At 37.9% G+C, this 22,996-nt stretch overlaps 1 protein-coding gene across 1 annotated transcript in view; it reads right to left on the reverse strand.

Annotated features, from left to right (window-relative positions):
* The window catches only part of LOC128684112 (organic cation transporter protein-like), a 664,663-nt gene that overhangs the window by 104,804 nt on the left and 536,863 nt on the right, over window positions 1–22,996 (reverse strand). Inside the window, exon 2 of the mRNA XM_070090434.1 lies at window positions 7,513–8,214. Coding sequence (XP_069946535.1) covers window positions 7,513–7,871 — 359 coding nt within the window. The 5' untranslated portion in view covers window positions 7,872–8,214. The remainder of the gene's footprint in view (window positions 1–7,512; window positions 8,215–22,996) is intronic.

Raw genomic sequence — 22,996 nt, forward strand, 5'->3', positions numbered from 1 at the left:
CTTAGCCAGGCAATATATACTGTTACTTGTGTTACTTGTGTTATCTTAGCCAGGCAATATATACTGTTACTTGTGTTATCTTAGCCAGGCAATATATACTGTTACTTGTGTTATCTTAGCCAGGCAATATATACTGTTACTTGTGTTATCTTAGCCAGGCAATATATACTGTTACTTGTGTTATCTTAGCCAGGCAATATATACTGTTACTTGTGTTATCTTAGCCAGGCAATATATACTGTTACTTGTGTTATCTTAGCCAGGCAATATATACTGTTACTTGTGTTATCTTAGCCAGGCAATATATACTGTTACTTGTGTTATCTTAGCCAGGCAATATATACTGTTTCTTGTGTTATCTTAGCCAGGCAATATATACTGTTACTTGTGTTATCTTAGCCAGGCAATATATACTGTTACTTGTGTTATCTTAGCCAGGCAATATATACTGTTACTTGTGTTATCTTAGCCAGGCAATATATACTGTTACTTGTGTTATCTTAGCCAGGCAATATATACTGTTACTTGTGTTATCTTAGCCAGGCAATATATACTGTTACTTGTGTTATCTTAGCCAGGCAATATATACTGTTACTTGTGTTATCTTAGCCAGGCAATATATACTGTTACTTGTGTTATCTTAGCCAGGCAATATATACTGTTACTTGTGTTATCTTAGCCAGGCAATATATACTGTTACTTGTGTTATCTTAGCCAGGCAATATATACTGTTACTTGTGTTATCTTAGCCAGGCAATATATACTGTTACTTGTGTTATCTTAGCCAGGCAATATATACTGTTACTTGTGTTATCTTAGCCAGGCGATATATACTGTTACTTGTGTTATCTTAGCCAGGCAATATATACTGTTACTTGTGTTATCTTAGCCAGGCAATATATACTGTTACTTGTGTTATCTTAGCCAGGCAATATATACTGTTACTTGTGTTATCTTAGCCAGGCAATATATACTGTTACTTGTGTTATCTTAGCCAGGCAATATATACTGTTACTTGTGTTATCTTAGCCAGGCAATATATACTGTTACTTGTGTTATCTTAGCCAGGCAATATATACTGTTACTTGTGTTATCTTAGCCAGGCAATATATACTGTTACTTGTGTTATCTTAGCCAGGCAATATATACTGTTACTTGTGTTATCTTAGCCAGGCAATATATACTGTTACTTGTGTTATCTTAGCCAGGCAATATATACTGTTACTTGTGTTATCTTAGCCAGGCAATATATACTGTTACTTGTGTTATCTTAGCCAGGCAATATATACTGTTACTTGTGTTATCTTAGCCAGGCAATATATACTGTTACTTGTGTTATCTTAGCCAGGCAATATATACTGTTACTTGTGTTATCTTAGCCAGGCAATATATACTGTTACTTGTGTTATCTTAGCCAGGCAATATATACTGTTACTTGTGTTATCTTAGCCAGGCAATATATACTGTTACTTGTGTTATCTTAGCCAGGCAATATATACTGTTACTTGTGTTATCTTAGCCAGGCAATATATACTGTTACTTGTGTTATCTTAGCCAGACAATATATACTGTTACTTGTGTTATCTTAGCCAGGCAATATATACTGTTACTTGTGTTATCTTAGCCAGGCAATATATACTGTTGATTCTTATTTATTATTACATTGTATACATTTCCTGTGTAATTATTATTATACAAATTTTTTTCATCTATATAAATTATTTTTCACCGATACAAATTTCTCTTTTGATGTTGTTTTATCTCCTTTGATATATTTTTATCCTTGTAAATAGAATACCACTATTTTTTTTATCTTTTTTTCCTAGAACTTCTACACTAAAGATTAATAAACATAGACTAGATATTATAATTATAATGGTGTTGTATAATGCTACTAAAGTAACCTGGAGGTGCACTATCATAACAGAATTAATATATATATATATATATATATATATATATATATATATATATATATATATATATATATATATATATATATATGTATCAATAACAACACTGCACTAGCCAAGGACTCGAACCCATGCTGCTTTGGCCTGCCTCATGGTGGGCGAAAACACATGACGCCCTTATCCACTGAACCATACGATCCTTAAGAGTAGAACATCCAGCGGAACTGGATGTGGTAAACAGGAACTAGAATGAAATTAGCCTAGAATCATCCACACCATCGTGTGGATGATTCTAGGCTAATTTCATTCTAGCGAGTACAGCATCCAGTTCCGCTGCATGCGCTACTCTAATTTTTTATTATTATCACACTGGCCGATTCCCACCAAGGCAGGGTGGCCCGAAAAAGAAAAGCTTTCACCATCATTCACTCCATCACTGTCTCGCCAGAAGAGTGTTTTACACTACAGTTTTTAAACTGCAACATTAACACCCCTCCTTCAGAGTGCAGGCACTGTACTTCCCATCTCCAGGACTCAAGTCCGGCCTGCCGGTTTTCCTGAATCCCTTCATAAATGTTACTTTGCTCACACTCCAACAGCACGTCAAATATTAAAAACCATTTGTCTCCATTCATTCCTATCAAACACGCTCACGCATGCCCGCTGGAAGTCCAAGCCCCTCGCACACAAAACCTCCTTTATCCCTTCCCTCCAACCTTTCCTAGGCCGACCCCTACCCCGCCTTCCTTCCACTACAGACTGATACACTCTTGAAGTCATTCTGTTTCGCTCCATTCTCTCTACATGTCCAAACCACCTCAACAACCCTACCTCAGCCCTCTGGACAACAGTTTTGGCAATTCCGCACCTCCTCCTAACTTCCAAACTACGAATTCTCTGCATTATATGCACACCACACATTGCCCTCAGACATGGCATCTCCACTGCCTCCAGCCTTCTCCTTGCTGCAACATTCATCACCCATGCTTCACACCCATATAAGAGCGTTGGTAAAACTATACTCTCATACATTCCCCTCTTTGCCTCCAAGGACAAAGTTCTTTGTCTCCACAGACTCCTAAGTGCACCGCTCACCCTTTTCCCCTCATCAATTCTATGATTCACCTCATCTTTCATAGACCCATCCACTGACACGTCCACTCCCAAATATCTGAATACATTCACCTCCTCCATACTCTCTCCCTCCAATCTGATATCCAATCTTTCATCACCTAATCTTTTTGTTATCCTCATAACCTTACTCTTTCCTGTATTCACTTTTAATTTTCTTCTTTTACATACCCTACCAAATTCATCCACCAACCTCTGCAACTTCTCTTCAGAATCTCCCAAGAGCACAGTGTCATCAGCAAAGAGAAACTGTGACAACTCCCACTTTATGTGTGATTCTTTATCTTTTAACTCCACACCTCGCATTTACTTCTCTTACAACCCCATCTATAAATATATTAAACAACCACGGTGACATCACACATCCTTGTCTAAGGCCTACTTTTACTGGGAAATAATCTCCCTCTTTCCTACATACTCTAACTTGAGCCTCACTATCCTCGTAAAAAACTCTTCACTGCTTTCAGTAACGTACCTCCTATACCATACACCTGCAACATCTGCCACATTGCCCCCCTATCCACCTTGTCATACGCCTTTTCCAAATCCATAAATGTCACAAAAACCTCTTTAGCCTTATCTAAATACTGTTCACTTATATGTTTCACTGTAAGCACCTGGTCCACACACCCCCTACGTTTCCTAAAGCCTCCTTGTTCATCTGCTATCCTATTCTCCGTCTTACTCTTAATTCTTTCAATAATAACTCTACCATACACTTTACCAGGTATACTCAACAGACTTATCCCCCTATAATTTTTGCACTCTCTTTTGTCCCCTTTGCCTTTATACAAAGGAACTATGCATGCTGTCTGCCAATCCCTAGGTACCTTACTCTCTTCCATACATTTATTAAATAATAGCACCAACCACTCCAAAACTATATCCCCACCTGTTTTTAACATTTCTATCTTTATCCTATAAATCCCGGCTGCCTTACCCCCTTTCATTCTACCTACTGCCTCACGAACTTCCCCCACACTCACAATTGGCTCTTCCTCACTCCTACAAGATGTTATTCCTCCTTGTCCTACACATGAAATCACAGCTTCCCTATCTTCATCAACATTTAACAATTCCTCAAAATATTCCCTCCATCTTCCCAATACCTCTAACTCTCCATTTAATAACTCTCCTCTCCTATTTTTAACTGACAAATCCATTTGTTCTCTAGGCTTCCTTAACTTGTTAATCTCACTCCAAAACTTTTTCTTATTTTCAACAAAATTTGTTGATAACATCTCACCCACTCTCTCATTTGCTCTCTTTACATTGCTTCACCACTCTCTTAACCTCTCTCTTTTTCTCCATATACCCTTCCCTCCTTGCATCACTTCTACTTTGTAAAAACTTCTCATATGCTAACTTTTTCTCCCTTACTACTCTCTTAACATCATCATTCCACCAATCGCTCCTCTTCCCTCCTGCACCCACTTTCCTGTAACCACAAACTTCTGCTGAACACTCTAACACTACATTTTTAAACCTATCCCATACCTCTTCGACCCCATTGCCTATGCTCTCATTAGCCCATCTATCCTACAATAGCTGTTTATATCTTACCCTAACTGCCTCCTCTTTTAGTTTATAAACCTTCACCTCTCTCTTCCCTGATGCTTCTATTCTCCTTGTATCCCATCTACCTTTTACTCTATATCATATCTTGTATACTTATTTATCCTCTTTTTCTTAAAATATGTATTACCTATAACTAAACCCCTTTCTATACAAAGTTCAATCAAAGGGCTCCCATAATCATTTACACACGATGAGAAATTTCAATTACTCAGATATGGTAAACACGAGGAAATTAAATCTTCATCAGAGTACAAAACAAATTCTGGCCACAAAATAGAGCGAAACACCAACGTCAAAGACCTGGGAGTGATCATGTCGGAGGATCTCACCTTCAAGGACCATAACATTGTATCAATCGCATCTGCTAGAAAAATGACAGGATGGATAATGAGAACCTTCAAAACTAGGGATGCCAAGCCCATGATGACACTCTTCAGGTCGCTTGTTCTATCTAGGCTGGAATGTTGCTGCACTCTAACAGCAACTTTCAAGGCAGGTGAAATTGCTGACCTAGAAAATGTACAGAGAACCTTCACGGCTCGCATAATGGAGATAAAACACCTCAATTACTGGGAGCGCTTGAGGTTCCTGAACCTGTATTCCCTGGAATGCAGGCGGGAGAGATACATGATCATATACACCTGGAAAATCCTAGAGGGACTAGTACCGAACTTGCACACGAAAATCACTCACTACGAAAGCAAAAGACTGGGCAGACAATGCAACATTCCCCCAATGAAAAGCAGTGTCAGGGGCCCGAGACTGTTCAACTGCCTCCCAGCATACATAAGGGGGATTACCAACAGACCCCTGGCAGTCTTCAAGCTGGCACTGGACAAGCACCTAAAGTCGGTACCTGATCAGCCGGTCTGTGGCTCGTACGTTGGTTTGCGTGCAGCCAGCAGTAACAGCCTGGTTGATCAGGCTCTGATCCACCAGGAGGCCTGGTCACAGACCGGGCCGCGGGGGCGTTGACCCCCGGAAATCTCTCCAGGTAAACTCCAGGTAAACACCTGGCACCCCAAACTTACCTAGCACACCCTCTCTAAAAGTTTCTCCTACTTTAGCATTCAGGTCCCCTACCACAATTATTCTCTCACTTGGTTCAAAGGTTCCTATACATTCATTTAACATCTCCCAAAATTTCTCTCTCTCCTCTACATTCCTCTCTTCTCCAGGTGCATACACGCTTATTATGACCCACTTTTCGCATCCAACCTTTACTTTAATCCACATGATTCTTGAATTTACACATTCAAATTCTCTTTTCTCCTTCCATAACTGATCCTTCAACATTATTGCTCCCCCTTCCTTAGCTCAAACTCTCTCAGATACTCCAGATTTAATTCCATTTATTTCCCCCACCGAAACTCCCCTACCCCCTTCAGCTTTGTTTCGCTTAGGGCCAGAACATCCAACTTCTTTTCATTCATAACATCAGCAATCATCTGTTTCTTGTCATCTCTACTACATCCACGCACATTCAAGCATCCCAGTTTTATAAAGTTTTCTCTCTCTCTCTCTCTCTCTCTCTCTCTCTCTCTCTGTCTATATATATATATATATATATATATATATATATATATATATATATATATATATATATATATATATATATATATATATATATATATATAGATACCGGCAGCGTGACACCAAAGATATCAGTAAATATACATTGGTAATTATTGTTTAGTGTAGATGGAATATATTATAAACTGAAAATTATAGTCAAAGTTATTCTTAAAGTTAATAAAATTGAGAAAAATATAATCAGAAGTCTTCTTCGAAATCTAACATATTTTTTTTCGAAAACTGCTGTTCATCATTATTTTAGTTCATTTCATATTAGTAATTCAATTTAATTTCCATGTTGAGGGCTCCCAAACCTAAAATGCCCCGGGTCCCCCAAGGTCTAAATCCGGCCCTGTCTATATGACCCCCTTCGGGTTTAGCACTGTCCTGAAAAAATTTAACGGCAACAATCTTCAATGCTGATGCATCGTTCATATGAAATAGGTAAAACGTTTTAAGGGTTTAGGTTGTGTAGGCACAAATTATATTGGAATCTGTGCAATAACACAGAAATACATCTTCTGGTCGGCTTTAAACTTTTAAGTGCTGATGTGTTTTCCTCAAGGGAAACTCTTCATGTTAAGTTGTTTAAGTTATCATGCATCTGTTTTATTAATCAAATTGGTTTCTGTGAAATAAATGGCGAACTTTCTTTGATAAAAGATATCAGTGTTTGACTTTAATTAGTTATCCTAGGATAAATAAAATTAATGGTCTTTTATGCACCTATAACATCTGCGTGCCATCAAGATCATTGTCAAAAATTTTGTCTTGATGCTGGTCAGTCTCAGAGAAAAGTTTGAATTGATTTTTGTCTATGTAGGTTTCAATTTGCATTATTATAAAATAGAATAATTTAAATACTGCTTTTCGTGGGATAATTTCCAAGAGTCGCAGCTGATTAACTTCTATGTTGACTGACAAGGCAACATATGTTGACTGACAAGGCAACATATGTTGACTGACAAGGCAACATATGTTGACTGACAAGGCAACATATGCGCGGCTTCTAGCTAAGTGTGTTTGTGTATTTTAGGATATTGGTCTCTTTGGTCCCTCTGAAAAATATGAATTAGATTTGGTCTGTCTCAATTTTATTTTTATTAAAGAAATTTAGATATTAGTTTCCAAATGATAGCTTCTGAACGCCTCATCCGATTACCATTAATTTATGTCGCACTTTGTATTAGAATCACATGTACTGAGGTACAGTGGACTGGGGATCGTGCAGCAACCAAAATAAATCTAGTTTTTATATAATGTTCTGAAAATAAAAATTATGATTCTCATTTGATTCTGGCAAGAGTATACTGACCTAGGAATGGTGAGGTTGACCCAGGTGTCGTGTGAGAGAGCGTGGGGAGGCTGGGGCAGGGAGCAAGTGTGTGGAGGCAAGTACACCATCAACAGTATGTTGAGGTAAGCACAAGGTGCCAGCAGGCACACGGGTGCCACAAACGCCCACACCAGTAACCGTTCGTAGGCTCCCTCAGCATCCGCCCACCGCAGCAACTTCTCCATCTCCTTAGCCTCGTCAGTACCACCCTCGGTGTCATCTATGATCAGGTCGTCGTCCGTTCTGCTGCCTTGGGACTTACTACCAGCCCCTCCCTCCATGGCACCATTCTCCAGCTCCTTGTGTTTTATATCTTCTATTTCTCCTCCACTAACCATCTCATCAACGATGGGAAAGATATCTTTCCCGCTAGAAATCAGGAAAGTTTTGGTGGAACTTAGTAGCCAGCCAGTCTGGAGTGATACAGCTAGCCTGGGCAAGACCAGCTACCTGTAAAGTATCTTACTAATGGGTAGTGTTGTCGCTAAATATATATCGTCTTCAAGGCGGTTTTTGGAGCGTGGTGAGTTGAAGACGGTGGTGCGGGACGTACAGGAAGATCTAGTGGAAACTCTTAAAGGTAAGTTGTGTTGTCGGAAGACTCCAGTCTCGTATTGTGGATATTTTTTATGAGACCTGGGGACAGCAGTGCCAGTGTATTTGCGATCCACACGGCTCTATCTGTAGGGGCGGAGGAAACAACAAAATTATCAAACATATTCCATCAACCAGACTCAAAAAATCAGATAAATTTATTTGATTAAAACAAACTGGGTCAAACTATTTAAATGACCTGAAAATTCGAAGGAATAAATGTTTTCACTAAATAAACACATTGTTGTATATCAGAATAAATTATTTATGGAATTTTCTATTAATACAGTTTTGTATCATATGTATTATTTACGAAATAAGTTTATTATTATTATTATTATTATTATTATTATTATTATTATTATTATTATTATTTTTAATAATAATAATAATAATAATAATAATAATAATTATTATTATTATTATTATTATTATTATTATTATTATTATTATTATTATTATTATTATTATTTTTAATAATAATATTAATAATAATAACAATAATAATAATAATAATAATAATAATTATTATTATTATTATTATTATTATTATTATTATTATTATTATTTTGCTCAAAACACGAGAATTCCCCATCCGATCTGCTTCAACTTTTCAACGCTGGTAGACGGTAACTATACCTGGAGACGATTTCGAGGGTCAACGCCCTCGCTGCTCGGTCTGAGACCAGGCTTCGTGGTGGATCAAGGTCTGATCAACCAGGCTGTTATAACTGGCCGCACGCAAACTGACGTACGAACCACAGCCCGGTTGATCACGTACTGACTTTAGGTGCCTGTCCAGCGCCTTCTTGGGAGGCAGTTGAACAGTCTTGGGTCCCTGACACTTATTGTGTTGTGTCTCACTGTACTAGTGGCACCCCTGCTTTTCACTGGGGGAATGTTGCATCTCCTGCAGAGTCATTTGCTACCATAGGGAGTGATTTTCGTGTGCAAGTTTGATACTAATTCCTCTAGGATTTTCCAAGTGTATATTATCATATACCTCTATCGTCTGCGTTCCAGGAATACAGGCCCCTCAGGGAAGGTTCCTTGATGTTGGTGAGGGGCTCTTGGTTTAGAGAATTGGATCTGTGCTCCAGTTCCCCGAATTAAGCCTGAATGCCTTCCACATCCCCCCCCCAGGCGCTGTATAATCCTACGGGTTTAGCGCTTCCCCCTTGATTATAATAATAATAATCCAGGAATACAAATCAAGGGACTTTAACTCTTCCGAGCAATTTAGGTGCCTTATTGTTCTTTGCACACTCTCCAAGTCAGCAATTTCGCCTGCTTTGAAGGGGACAGTTAGTGTACAGCAGTATTCCAGCCTAGAGAGAACAAGCGATTTGGAGAGAATAATCATGGATTGGCATCCCTAGTTTTGAAGGTTTTCATTATCCATCCTATCATTTTTGTAGCAGATGCGGTAGATACATTGTTGTTGTCTATTGTATGGTTAGAATTTATTGTATACCTGATACAGTTTAAATTTACTCAAGTTTTCCTTATCTGAGTAGTTGAAATTTCTCTTCACTGAACTTCATATTGTTTTGAGTGGCCCATTTGAAGATTTGGTTGATGTTCTCTTTAAGTCTCGTGGTGTCGTCGATGTAGGACACTGTCATGGTTATTCGGGTGTCATCCACAAAGGAAGACACGGAGCTATGGCTTACATCTCTGCCTGTGTCAGATATTAGGATGAGGAACAGGATGGGGGCAAGTACTGTGCCTTGTGGACCAGAGCTTTTCACAGTAGCTGCCTCAGACTTTACTCTGTTTACTCTTTGTTAGAATGTTATAAGATCCATCTACCAACTTTTCCTGTTATTCCTTTATCACGCATTTTGTGCGCTATTACACCATGGTTGCACTTGTCGAAGGCTTTCACAAAGTCTGTGTGTACTACATCTGCATTTTGTTTATCCTCTATAGCGGGGCTACTCAATTGGCGGCCCACGGTCCGAATCTGCACCTTCTGAGTGTTGTAGTTGTACTGTGGGCCTCATGAAAAAGCTTAGTTAACTAACAGCTGTTACCACGTTCAGGATCTGGTAGTACAAAAGAGCGGGATTAATACATTATTACAGTATTCTAGCATAGATAAATAGTGATATTTTCTTCCATTCAATGGTAATTCATATTGGTAATTATGTCAGCATAGTTGCTGATCCCCTACATGTGTTGTATAGTTTATCTGAGTATCATAGTTAGTACCATCCATATGTTTTACATACATGACCCCTTGCTAGGTTCAGTGACTAGCTTGTGTGATGTCACGTGATGCCGTTGTGAGCGCTGCACTCCCGTAATCGCCCTCACTCCGTGCTTAGGTCTACAACAAGCAACACAGGCAGGCTGGGCTCCCCTTTCACACTCTGCTAATATAAGTGTTACCATCCAACAATTGTGTTTAAGTCCAACCATCACATCTCCACGAACCCTCACAACAAATGGTGCCAGCGGTGGGATCGTAATTGTGACAATTACAGTGATTTCTGGAGATAAATTTCTACTGAGCCGGTCACCATTTCCTGACCACCTAGGCCTGCTGAGATGAGTGACACTTCACATCCCAAGCCAGCACCCACCACTACTTCCTGATCAATCCTTGTGTCTTCTCTGCTTATTTACATTACTTCCGAGGGGTTGACCCGGGTTTGCAAATTAAGCCAAGCCACCAAGCCAGTCTGTGGGGGGGGGGAGTCAGCCCTACACCATCCAGTCTGTCTTAAGTACCAGCCTTGCCTGCAAAGCCAGTTTTCCACCCCTGCTGTGCTCATCATTACAAGTTCTCAAGCCAGTCTGTGTGAAGGGTTAAGCCAAGCAAGCCAGCCAACTAACCCAGGTGACTAACCCAGTACTCAAGCAAGCCATGTGGGTACAACCTTCACCATCGCTTGTGCTTCCAGTTCTAAGTTATTCTGAATGCTTTACTATCCTTGTGGTACTGTAGTATTTTGTGGGTTTTTAAGCCAGCCTGGCTTAGAATATTTTTGTGTCTAGTGTGGGTGTACCCAGAGCACATGGCTTATGCCGCTTATCCCATAGGCCCACACAGTGTCCTAGCACACTGCTTCAGCCACCCACACTTTCCACCACTACCACTGCTGTTTTTTTTACCCATATAATGGGTCCTAGCACCTCATTTTATGGACCACATAGTGGGTCAAGATGCAAGATTGTTCCTTCGTACCTGTGCACCAACATAAAAGCCTCCTGTGTGCATCTATCGTCAATTTAAGCGCTAATTCTTCGAGAACTCGCCGAGTAGTGGTAGTGGAGTGCCGCACCAGCTACAACCTTTCCTCCACCTCCCTCCACTACCCTCATTCTTCACTAACGCTGCTCCAGTGATAATATTTTTATAGAGACATTTGTGAGTGTTGAGACAATTTTTTTCAGTGATTTCATAGTGACATTTCTTTCCAGTGATTTCTTAGTAACATTCAGTGACTCTTGATTAAATTCAGTGTTCATTACATTCTGTTTGCAATACTAATTTTTTTCTTCAGTATTTAAATTTTTGTGCTTTATTTTATGTCTGTTGTGTTGTATTCCTTTTTTTTATATATGTGAGGTAAGTACTTTTCTGTTTTTCCCTGTTGTGTGCAATCTCCTCTCCAAGATACGATACTACATACTGCAAACTGCCCTTCTCACTATACCATTCACTTATATATCCATACCTCACCTATGCTATCTGTGCTTGGGGTTCAACTGCAGCAACACACCTAAAGCCAATAATAACCCAACAAAAAGCCGCAGTAAGAATAATCACTAAATCCCATCCCTGGCAACACCCCCCCCCACTCTTCATAGATCTAAACTTACTCCCTGTTCAGAACATCCACACTTACTACCGTGCAGTCTATATCTACAGGACCTTAAATTCCAATATTAACCTTGACCTAAAATGCTTTCTTGATAGTTGTGACAGGATCCACAGGCATAACACCAGACACAAACATCTCTATGACATTCCCCGTGTTCGACTAAACCTTTACAAAAATTCAATGTATTTCAAAGGACCTAAAATCTGGAACACCCTACCTGAAAACTCTAGAACTGCAGACACATTCATCACTTTCAAAACTACAGTTAGAAAACATCTTATCTCCCTGATCCACCCCTACAACTAACTACATGATAGCCACCTGGTGGTTCACAATTGCACTCACTCACCCACTGACTATAAACCCAGAAATACTAATTTTAAAATAATAAATCCTAACTAGTCATAAGTTTGCCTATGATACTCCAATACAGACACCTTGTATTGTGCCAAAACAAAAGCATTCACATTGCTAAACTCACAAATTATGATGTAGTCACTTAGCCTTAATACCATAATCTGTAAGGATTTAATGTTAAGAATTAATCTAAGTCTGCTCGAAATGCCTAGCCATGCTAGGTGTCCTAGTGGCCCACTCTGTAATTAGTATTTTATAATATGTAAACCACACAATACCCAAAACCTGTAAACCCCGCATTGTAACCCTTATAGAGAATAAACTTGAATTGAATTGAATTGAGTATAAACTTGTGTTTGCACTTCACAATCATCTTGTGTTCACAGTATTGTGTTCCTTGCCTAGTAATTTATGCAGTGAAGTAATTCAGTAACTTGTTATCTTATATTCTGCATCACAACTCAGTGTTGTCTCAGTTAATTTTTTTTCCCCAGCATTTGTGTATTCTTGCTGTTTTTGCATTAATTCATTTTTCTATGTGTTGAACAATCTTGTGTTAATTCTTTTCATTTAGCCAGTGTCTAATTTGTCTTATCTCCACACACAATAGTGCTATTATTTTGTTTGAAGCAAGATGATTATTTTCCAATTTTTGTCACCCCCAAGCCTTATTGCAAGAAAATTCCCATAGTATTGTGCATATATTGTTGTGTTGTGTTCTGCATTATTGTAAGTGTTAACCTTTCTCTGTTTTGTGTTTTATGCGCTCTATTATTATTTTTCATATTTCATTGAACAAATTCACTCTTAGTGCAATTTTTTTTAACTTTTTTTTTAAAGTAAAACATTCTTTTGCTTGTTCAGTGTTTGCTTAAGCTCTTGTAAACTGCATTTTCTTGTGTGTGCAATTTTTGTTATTATTGCAGTATTGCCTCATTTTGCAATGATTCTTGTGCAAGTAATGTGCTGCCATTAATTTTTTTTCTTTCAGAACATTTTTTTTGTAGTGTTGTGCAGTAAAGTTTTGATTATTAATTGTTATTTGCAATAGTGTTACAGTTTATCTCAGTGCAATATTTTGTGATTTCAGTTTCACATTCCTTGTTCCTTATTAAATTGAGAATAAAGACAACTCACTGTGCCATTAATTCAATTTAAAGTAAATTCGAGTAAATTTGATTCGAGTAAAGTACAATTTCTCTTAATTATCAAAGTGTTGCTTATCCAGTTGAGTATTTCTTTTTATATGAGTTTTCTTTGCTCTACAGTGTGACTTGTCATTTTTCTTTACTTATGCAGAATAGTTAAGCATTTTCTCCCATTTCAGCTTTACTGTGTAATATATTCTATTTATTATTCTTGCTTTTATGTCCTTGAGTAAGTTCCCTGAGAAGATGTCCCAGTCACTATTGTTTGCTCACTTAGTACATCATACCAGTCGAAGTAAATATGAATCAGTCCAAAGTCCTAATATCCCCTTACTGACTGAAAGACAGTACCTAGCTCGACAATGTGTTTGTTCTCACAGCTTGTATTTGAGATTTGTTAAAGTGCTGTGGAATGTGAAGTTCAGATTAAGTTCCGTGAATTACTTATTAATGTAGCCAAGCGGCCAGGCACTAGTAACTCTGTCACTTCTGTGTTCCACCTACACCTTCAGACATGCAAGATAGTATTCAGTTGCCTCATGTGTCTGAGGACACTTGGACTGCCTTGAGTGCTCAGCCTATCCCTGCAATGTCTGCTAGTTCAAGTAGTTTCTCCACAGGGGACGCCTTGTCGGAAAACGATTACTTGGAACTAGTAATGCCACCTCTTGTTGATGTCACATGCCGTCTGCAGAATGACGTCTCTGTCGTGGCTAGTGTACTCACTAGAGTGTCTGTTGTTGTTCCTAGTGTTCCAGATGGTGATCACATCCTAGTTGAGAGTAATTCTTGCAATGTACAAAGTGTTTCTTGAGTAATCTTCATGTTGTTAGCGTTTGTAAGTGTAGTCTCTTTATAGTTGATACCTCGTGTCACTGTGTGCGACTCAGATTGAATACCAGTATTGTTGACCGTGTTCATTTATTTTCCTCTGTGCTTGCAGTGAGAGATAGTAGATCCCTTCTCCCTTGCTCATATTGCATGTTATAGCGTTACTTTTTTTTCCAACCGGGGAGAGTCATCCACTTCACTGAGTTTGTTCATTCCTCCAGTAAGAATGAACCGATCCCTTGTTGTCTGATGTGATTTGATTCCTGCTCCAGGAAGATCTTGTTCTGACTGTGAAGCCATCAGAACCCATCAGTGACTTTGTAATGAGCCAAGAATTACTGTATCGAACAGCCGAGTTGGGTACTCCAAGCAGAAGAGCATACAAGTTAGTAATTCCACAGTCACTAGTGAATGTAACTGTATCTTTTGTAGATACTTGTTCAGATCTCCCTCAGTCAAGGCATGTGTTAGCCATTGCAGAAGAATTCGATCCACCCAGAGATGATAACCATTCTGCATATGTAAATCTTACCCTCGCAGAGTTGGGTTTAAATGTACATAGCCTGTATTATTAGACGTTCAAGACGAATGAAGTTGTCCACTGTGTGTTTGTTATTAGCTGATCAGTTTTTCAGAAAATTTTTCTTGTGTGTTCACGTTCCCTCCGAATTCTGAGATTAGCAGTAATGATCTGTGTGTGCCAGATCTGCCTTTGCTGTTAATTTACTTTCACCTTTGTAAATATATATTTTTCCTCAGAATCCGTAGAGTGCATGAATACAGTCCGATTGATCAATACCATCCTTTAGTTCTAAGTTATATGTCTTTGTTATTGCATAGAATCAGCCCAGAGCAACCTACCTGTTCAGCCTATAGCATAGTATTGTATGTCGAGACGAAATACATAACATAACCAAGCTGTCAGCATAGTTGCTGATCCCCTACATGTGTTGGTGTTGTATAGCTTATCTGAGTATCATAGTACCATCCATATGCTTTACATACATGATCCCTTGCTAGGCTCAGTGACTAGCTTGTGTGATGTCACATGATGCCGTTGTGAGTGCTGCGCTCCCATGATCGCCCTCGCTCCATGCTTAGGTCTACAACAAGCAACACAGGTAGGCTGGGCTCCCCTTTCACACTCTGCTAATATAAGTGCTACCATCCAACAAGTGTGTTTAACTCCAACCATCACATCTCCACGAACCCTCACAACAATTAACACTTGTGCAATGATGTTGACTTTATTGGCATTTTGGAAAAAGAGTTTGGCGGTATATGGACTGGGAACACAGGCACACATACACAATATAAAGACAACTTACCTACAGTCATACACAGATTACACCAATGTTGTTGAGCTTTACATGTTAAAATTAGGAATTTTTTTTAAATGTAACTTCAAATCCTGTTGTAGTGTAATTTTTATTAAATACCATTCTGTTAATCAGTATATATATATTATTTTTTCAGTTTGAAAACTCCATTTAAACCAATCTGGTTAAAAAAATCTAAAACTTGTTCAACATAATGTAAAAAATATTTTTTCCCAATATTTATCTTCATATTTTGTAAATTCTTATAAGACGAGGACTGAAAATGAAGTTCATAGAAAATGATGAGTACACTGACCTATACTTGGATTTGTTGCTTTTTGATGATTGCATGTGAAAAATGTATCCGGTATTGATGACTGGACAGACATTTTTCTTAACAAATTACTTAGACTATACAACAAACATTGTCCTATAAAAACAAAACAGATCACAAACAAACGGCTTGGTTGCCCATGGCTAACCAGCACCATTCTGAAATCCATTGACAAGAAACACCAATATGAAAAGCAATATAGACAAGGCTTAATACACAAAGATATTCTTAAACACTATTCATCAGTCCTCACCAAAGTAATAAAGAAAGCCAAACAACTATACTACTCCAGTAGATTCACAGACACTAGAGGAGATATAAAAAAGACCTGGAAAACACTCTCTCAGATTCTAGGGACCCACAAACTGAGAAAAACCAAGAATATTGTCCTAACTAAACCTAATGAAACACCACTACATCCCACTGACACAGCTAACAAGATAAACGACTTCTTCTCAACCACAGGATCTAATCTTGCCAGTAAAATCCCACATACCAATGCCCATGCTGGGGACTACCTAGATGGGAATTTCCCTAATTCCTTCTATCTTGCACCAACTGAGCCCACGGAAGTCACCGAGATTATAAAGTCACTTAAAAATAACTCGGAGAATCTGTCTCATGTCCCACCATTACTGTACAAGCGAGCGGCCCATGTCCTTTCGCATGCTATTTCATTACTCTTTAACAAGTCACTAGAGACTAGCACCTTCCCGAAACTACTCAAGATGGCAAGGGTTACACCAATACATAAAGGTGGTGACCCTACAGACTTAAACAACTATAGGCCAATATCTAACTTACCATTGCTATCCAAAATCTTTGAGAAACTCGTGCACAGGAGACTGTATTCATTTATAACGGCTCAAAACATACTCAACCCCTGCCAATTTGGATTCAGGAAAAATAAAAGCACTAATGATGCAATCATAAAAATGCTAGATCTGCTTTACACAGCATTGGAAAATAAGGAATATCCACTAGGAATTTTTATTGACCTAAGAAAAGCTTTTGACACAGTAGACCACGACATCCTACTCCACAAACTTGATCATTACGGTATAAGAGGCCATGCGCTTGCTTATTTCAAATCTTACATTACTAATAGGTATCAGTATGTCACCATTAAAGACACAGCATCAGCAACACGGCCACTTGATACTGGAGTTCCGCAGGGAAGTGTCCTTGGTCCCCTGCTCTTCCTCATATACATCAATGACCTTCCAAACGTATCCCAACACCTGAAACCCATTCTCTTTGCTGACGACACGACTTATGTCATCTCTCACCCTAATCTTGCCACCCTCAACACCACTGTGAATGAGGAGCTGATCAAAATATCGACTTGGATGACAGCCAATAAACTTACGCTTAACACTGACAAAACCTACTATATTATGTTTGGTAGCAGAGCAGGAGATGCACAAATTAACATTAAGATTGACAACACTCTAATTACCAGAAATAATGGGGGCAAATTCCTAGGCTTATACCTTGACAACAACCTGAATTTCAGCACCCATATCCAGCATATAACCAAAAAAGTATCCAAAACGGTTGGGATCCTCTCCAAGATACGATACTACGTGCTGCAAAATGCCCTTCTCACACTATACCACTCACTTATTTATCCATATCTCACCTATGCTATTTGTGCTTGGGGATCAACTGCAGCAACACACCTAAAGCCAATAATAACCCAACAAAAAGCTGCAGTAAGAATAATCACTAAATCCCATCCCTGGCAACACCCCCCCCCCACTCTTCATAGACCTAAACTTACTCCCTGTTCAGTACATCCACACTTACTACTGTGCAATCTACATCTACAGGGCCTTAAACTCTAATATCAACCTTGACCTAAAACGCTTTCTTGATAGTTGTGACAGAACCCACAGGCATAACACCAGACACAAACATCTCTACTACATTCCCCGTGTCCGACTAAACCTTTACAAAAATTCAATGTATGTCAAAGGCCCTAAAATCTGGAATACCCTACCTGAGAACTCTAGAACTGCAGACACATTCATCACCTTCAAAACTACCATTAGAAAACATCTTATCTCCCTGATACACCCTGTCTACTAACTACACGAATACCACCTGGTGGTTCACACTTACACTCACTGACTCATTTGACCATGAACAGAAATATTAATCTCAATCTTAAAATAACGAATCCTGTGATACTCCAATACTGAAACTATATACTGTGCCAAAACAAAAGCATTTACATTGCTAAACTCACAAACTAGTGTTTAGTCACTTAGCCATAATACCAACTTACCTCATAATTTGTAATATTTTACAATTAAGAATAAAACTAAGTCTGCCCGAAATGCCTAGCCATGCTAAGCGTTCTAGTGGTACACTCTGTAATCACTATTTTACTACATGTAAACCACACAATAACCAAATTTCTGTAAACTCAGCATTGTAATCCTTATAGAGAATAAACTTTGTATACATTGATACTTGTCCAAGTGGACCTTTGCTTATAGCAGTTGAGTAACCCTGCTCTATAGCATCCAGGACCTTGCCATAGTGGTCCAATAGCTAGGACAGGCAGGAGCGACCTGTTTTAAACCTGTGTTGCTTTGGGTTGTGTAATAAATGGGTATCTAGCTTGTTGGCGATCTTGCTTCTTAGAACCCTCTCAAAGATTTTTATGATATGGGATGTTAGTGATATCTGTCTGTAGTTCTTTGCAATTGCTTTACTGCCACTTTTGTGGAGTGGGGCTATGTCTGTTGTTTTTAGTGAGTGTGGGATGACCCCTGTGTCCATGCTCCCTCTCCGTAGAATGCTGAAGGCACGCGATAGGGGATTCTTGCAGTTCATGATGAACACAGAGTTCCACGAGTCTGGACCTGCTGCAGATTGCATGGGCATATCATTTATTGGCTTTTTTAAAGTCTTGTGGTGTTACGATAATATCAGAGATTTTCGAGATAACCAAATTTTGGGTCTCGGTCATAAAGAATTCATTTAGATTGTCAACCCTTTGTCTGGGTAACGGCTCACTGAACACTGAGTCGTATTGGGACTTTAGTATCTCACTCATTTCTTTGCTCTCAACTGTGTATGTCCCATCTCGCTTAAGCAGGGGCCCAATACTGGACATTGTTTTACCCTTAGATTTGGCATAAGAAAAGAAGTATTTTTTTTTCAGTTTCCTTTATGGCTTTTAGTTCTTCCTGAGATTCTTGTCTCCTGTAAGATTCCTTAAACTTAAGTTCGATATTTGCTATTTCTCTGACCAGTGCCTCCCTTCATATTTCAGATACATTGGCTCCTCTCAGCAGCTCTGTGATTCTTTACCTTCGTCTGTATAGGGAGAGTATCTTTGTTTCTAACTTACATCTTCTCTTTCTTTTTCTTAATGGAATGTACCTTGAGCAGACCTCAATTGCCAGAGAGTTAATTTTTTTAGGCAAAGGTTCGGATCCATGTTGTTTATGATATCTTCCCAGCTTGTTTTATTTAGGACATGGTTGACTTGTTCCCATTGTATGTTTTTGTTACTGAAGTTGAATTTTGTGAAGACACTTTCATGACTGCTCACATTTTGCTGGTCAGGAGCCCTGTGCATACATGTCAGTACCTCTATTATGTTGTGATCTGAGTATCAATACAATGCGATACAATACAATACGATACAATACGATACAATACTTTATTTGGGCATGATAGTTGCATAAGGAATTATAGTTGGGTGTACATGCCAAAGCCCCTTGTATACAGAACATTATGGGCAGCTTAAAATTAACTTAAGATTAACTAAGCAATGATATATTCAGTGGTAAAAATTAAAGTAAAGAAAATACAACATGGAGTACAAATGAGTATTTTAAACAAAGAAATTTGAACCTTTCAATTAAGAGGCATTATAATTGTAAAAATTTGTAGCATAATAATGTATAATATTACATTGTCTGATACGGTTATATTACGTATCAGATCATCGTTGTTAATGAAGATGAGGTCCAGCGTATTTTCTAGTCTTGTAGGCTCTAATATTTGCTGGTTTAAGGTGAATTTGTTGCAGAGATTTAATAGCTCGTGTGTGTGTGTGAATTTTCATCTGAGCTGCCTCCTGGGGTGATCTCTGCTAAAATATTTTTTGTTATACTCCTCCATTTTAGGTGTCTCAAGTTGAAATCTCCTGGTAATAAGATGTTTGGGGCGAAATTCCAGGAACAATTAGCATCAAACTCAGATATCTTGCAAAACCATTTACAGTGTAGCTTCCAATGTAAAAAAAATAAAGTGCCGGCTAATTTGACGATGGAGAAGAATGAAACATGACGTCCATCTGCTAATTTTGTGTTTAAAAGAAAATATTGAACGGCTTCAAAATTTAGTGGTTGATTCATCTTATGAGCACAATAGTTCTCATTAAGTTTAGTTTGTGTATTGGGCAAATTTGTCATTGTACTAAATTAATTTATAAAACTTAAAATTGTTGAATGTGTGATAATAACTAGAGAATGACTCTTCTGATCGTCTTCAAATTTTCTGCCCTGTTCTGTTTTCCACCAATCAAGGTTGGCATTGTTATTAGTCTTTATATGGCCAAATTTGTTAATTTTATTCTGGAATTGGTTATATTGATTTCCATTCACTAACTAAAGTATACCTCGTTTTGTCGGCTTCAAAATATTAACACTGATGTATTCCATAACAAGGGAGACATTTAGGGCATTTATGTGCAAATTTGAAATTTTAATAAGACTTAGAATACCTCTTCCTGTAGGTTTCAAACATCTTATTGATGGTGTATCTTAACAGGAGGTTTTCGTCCCCTTGAATTTAGGCTTTGTACATGCCGATTTTATATTCTACTTTTTTTTATTTTTTTTTCTGAAAACCTCAAGAGCATAGGTTTTTCATTACAGAAAGAAAGAAAAACTAACTAAATGAGTAAATAAAACCTTGCATTTTTAATTTTTAGAAGTTCGGTGAACCAGTAAAACCTTCGTGTCAACCATCACATTGTGACCTACGGTCTTCTCTCCACTAACTTTATCCAAGACTTTTACTTATAACTTTACAACGCCTTATCTGATCGGCTTCAAATTTTCAACCCCGATCGACTATTGCTACTTGAAGGATCGTAGAATAATTGACAAGTACAGATTCCCTCCATTTAATTTTATACAGACCATTCCCCAAACTTGGTTTTCATGTGATCATTTTAGGAAGCCTCTTCTGAGCGGCTTCAAAATTTCAACACTGAGAAGAAGGTTGATAATGTTAATGTAATGTGTAGGTGTCATCTTGTTACTTTTAATGTAATGTGTAGGTGTCATCTTGTTACTTTTAATGTAATGTGTAGGTGTCATCTTGTTACTTTTAATGTAATGTGTAGGTGTTATCTTGTTACTTTTAATGTAATGTGTAGGTGTCATCCTGTTACTTTTAATGTAATGTGTAGGTGTCATCCTGTTACTTTTAATGTAATGTGTAGGTGTCATCTTGTTACTTTTAATGTAATGTGTAGGTGTCATCCTGTTACTTTTAATGTAATGTGTAGGTGTCATCCTGTTACTTTTAATGTAATGTGTAGGTGTCATCTTGTTACTTTTAATGTAATGTGTAGGTGTCATCTTGTTACTTTTAATGTAATGTGTAGGTGCCATCTTGTTACTTTTAATGTAATGTGTAGGTGTCATCCTGTTACTTTTAATGTAATGTGTAGGTGTCATCTTGTTACTTTTAATGTAATGTGTAGGTGTCATCTTGTTACTTTTAATTTCGATATGGTGGCGCATTATCTTGTATTGTATAAATGATTTTGCTTAGTGAAGGAGGGTGCCTTCGTTCTGGTGAGGGATCTTGATCCAAGGAACTGGACTTATCCTCCCCTTGGATCATATCTGAATTCCTCCAATTTCTCAGGCATTGTATAACCCTTATGGGTTTATCACCTATTCCCTGATTAAATTAAAAAAAAATGAAAAAGGCATCAATATATAATGACTGATGAATCGTATGAAATAGTTGAAACTTCGCTGGGTCTTAGAGACCCTGTTGCTGCAAATTTTGTTGAAGTTTGTGCAACAGCTGCAGAATGCATCTTTTGGTCGGCTTTAAACTTTCGTGCTGAAGTGCTTTCCTCAAAGGAAAGTTTCTCTTGATTTTATGTCATGTAAGTTTTAACGTGTCATTTTCAATAATCATTCTGCAGATATTGGTGTGCAACATGTGCAGAGTCTTCTGATCACAAATGAGTCAGTGTTTGACTTTACTCTCTTGTTTATAGAATAAACCTTCATGGTGTACTTTGTGTGGCCAAAACTTCAGCTCCTTCAAGACCATTGTTAGGATTTGAATGTTTCCATAATTTAAAACTTTAGTTACTTTCTTATGAAGTTATATTCTGGTGTAGTTTACAATACTAATCTCACTTAGATAACAAGAGATTGCTACTTCATCAGAGCTGGTGTATGTTAGGGGATGGTTTGAATTAAGTTTGGGCTGTGTATATCCTAATTTGCCTTTTTTTTTTTTTGAAGAAATGTGCGATTTTTGTTTCTTTATGATGACTTGTGAATGTCTCTTCTGGTTTTCTTCAGATACTCAACACTAATATTCAGCTACACTACAAATTTATGCAACACTCTGCACTATTCCAACCGCGTTCCTGTAGGTACAAGTGTCTGCGGTTATGGAAACTTGGAATTTATTGGATAGCTCATGGTGCGAAATATATATAGTTCTTGTGCTATTATTATTATTATTATTACTATTATTATTATTATTATTATTATTATTATTATTAGTAGTAGTAGTAGTAGTAGTAGTAGTAGTAGTAGTAGTAGTAGTAGTAGTATTGTTATTATCAGTAGTTATCAATAGTTATAGTAGTAGCAGTGCTAGAATTAGTAGTAATAGGAGCAGTAATACGTAGTTGTTGAATTAGTATTCAGTTATCATTTATCATTCAAAGAGTCATAATTAATATAGACCGTATAAGCACATGAACCAGGGTGAACATTAATTAAAAATAACTTACAACAATAAATTAATTTAAAACTGTCA

This window comes from Cherax quadricarinatus, chromosome 3 (assembly GCF_038502225.1).
Source record: "Cherax quadricarinatus isolate ZL_2023a chromosome 3, ASM3850222v1, whole genome shotgun sequence".
NCBI classification, from domain to species: Eukaryota; Metazoa; Arthropoda; class Malacostraca; order Decapoda; family Parastacidae; genus Cherax; species Cherax quadricarinatus.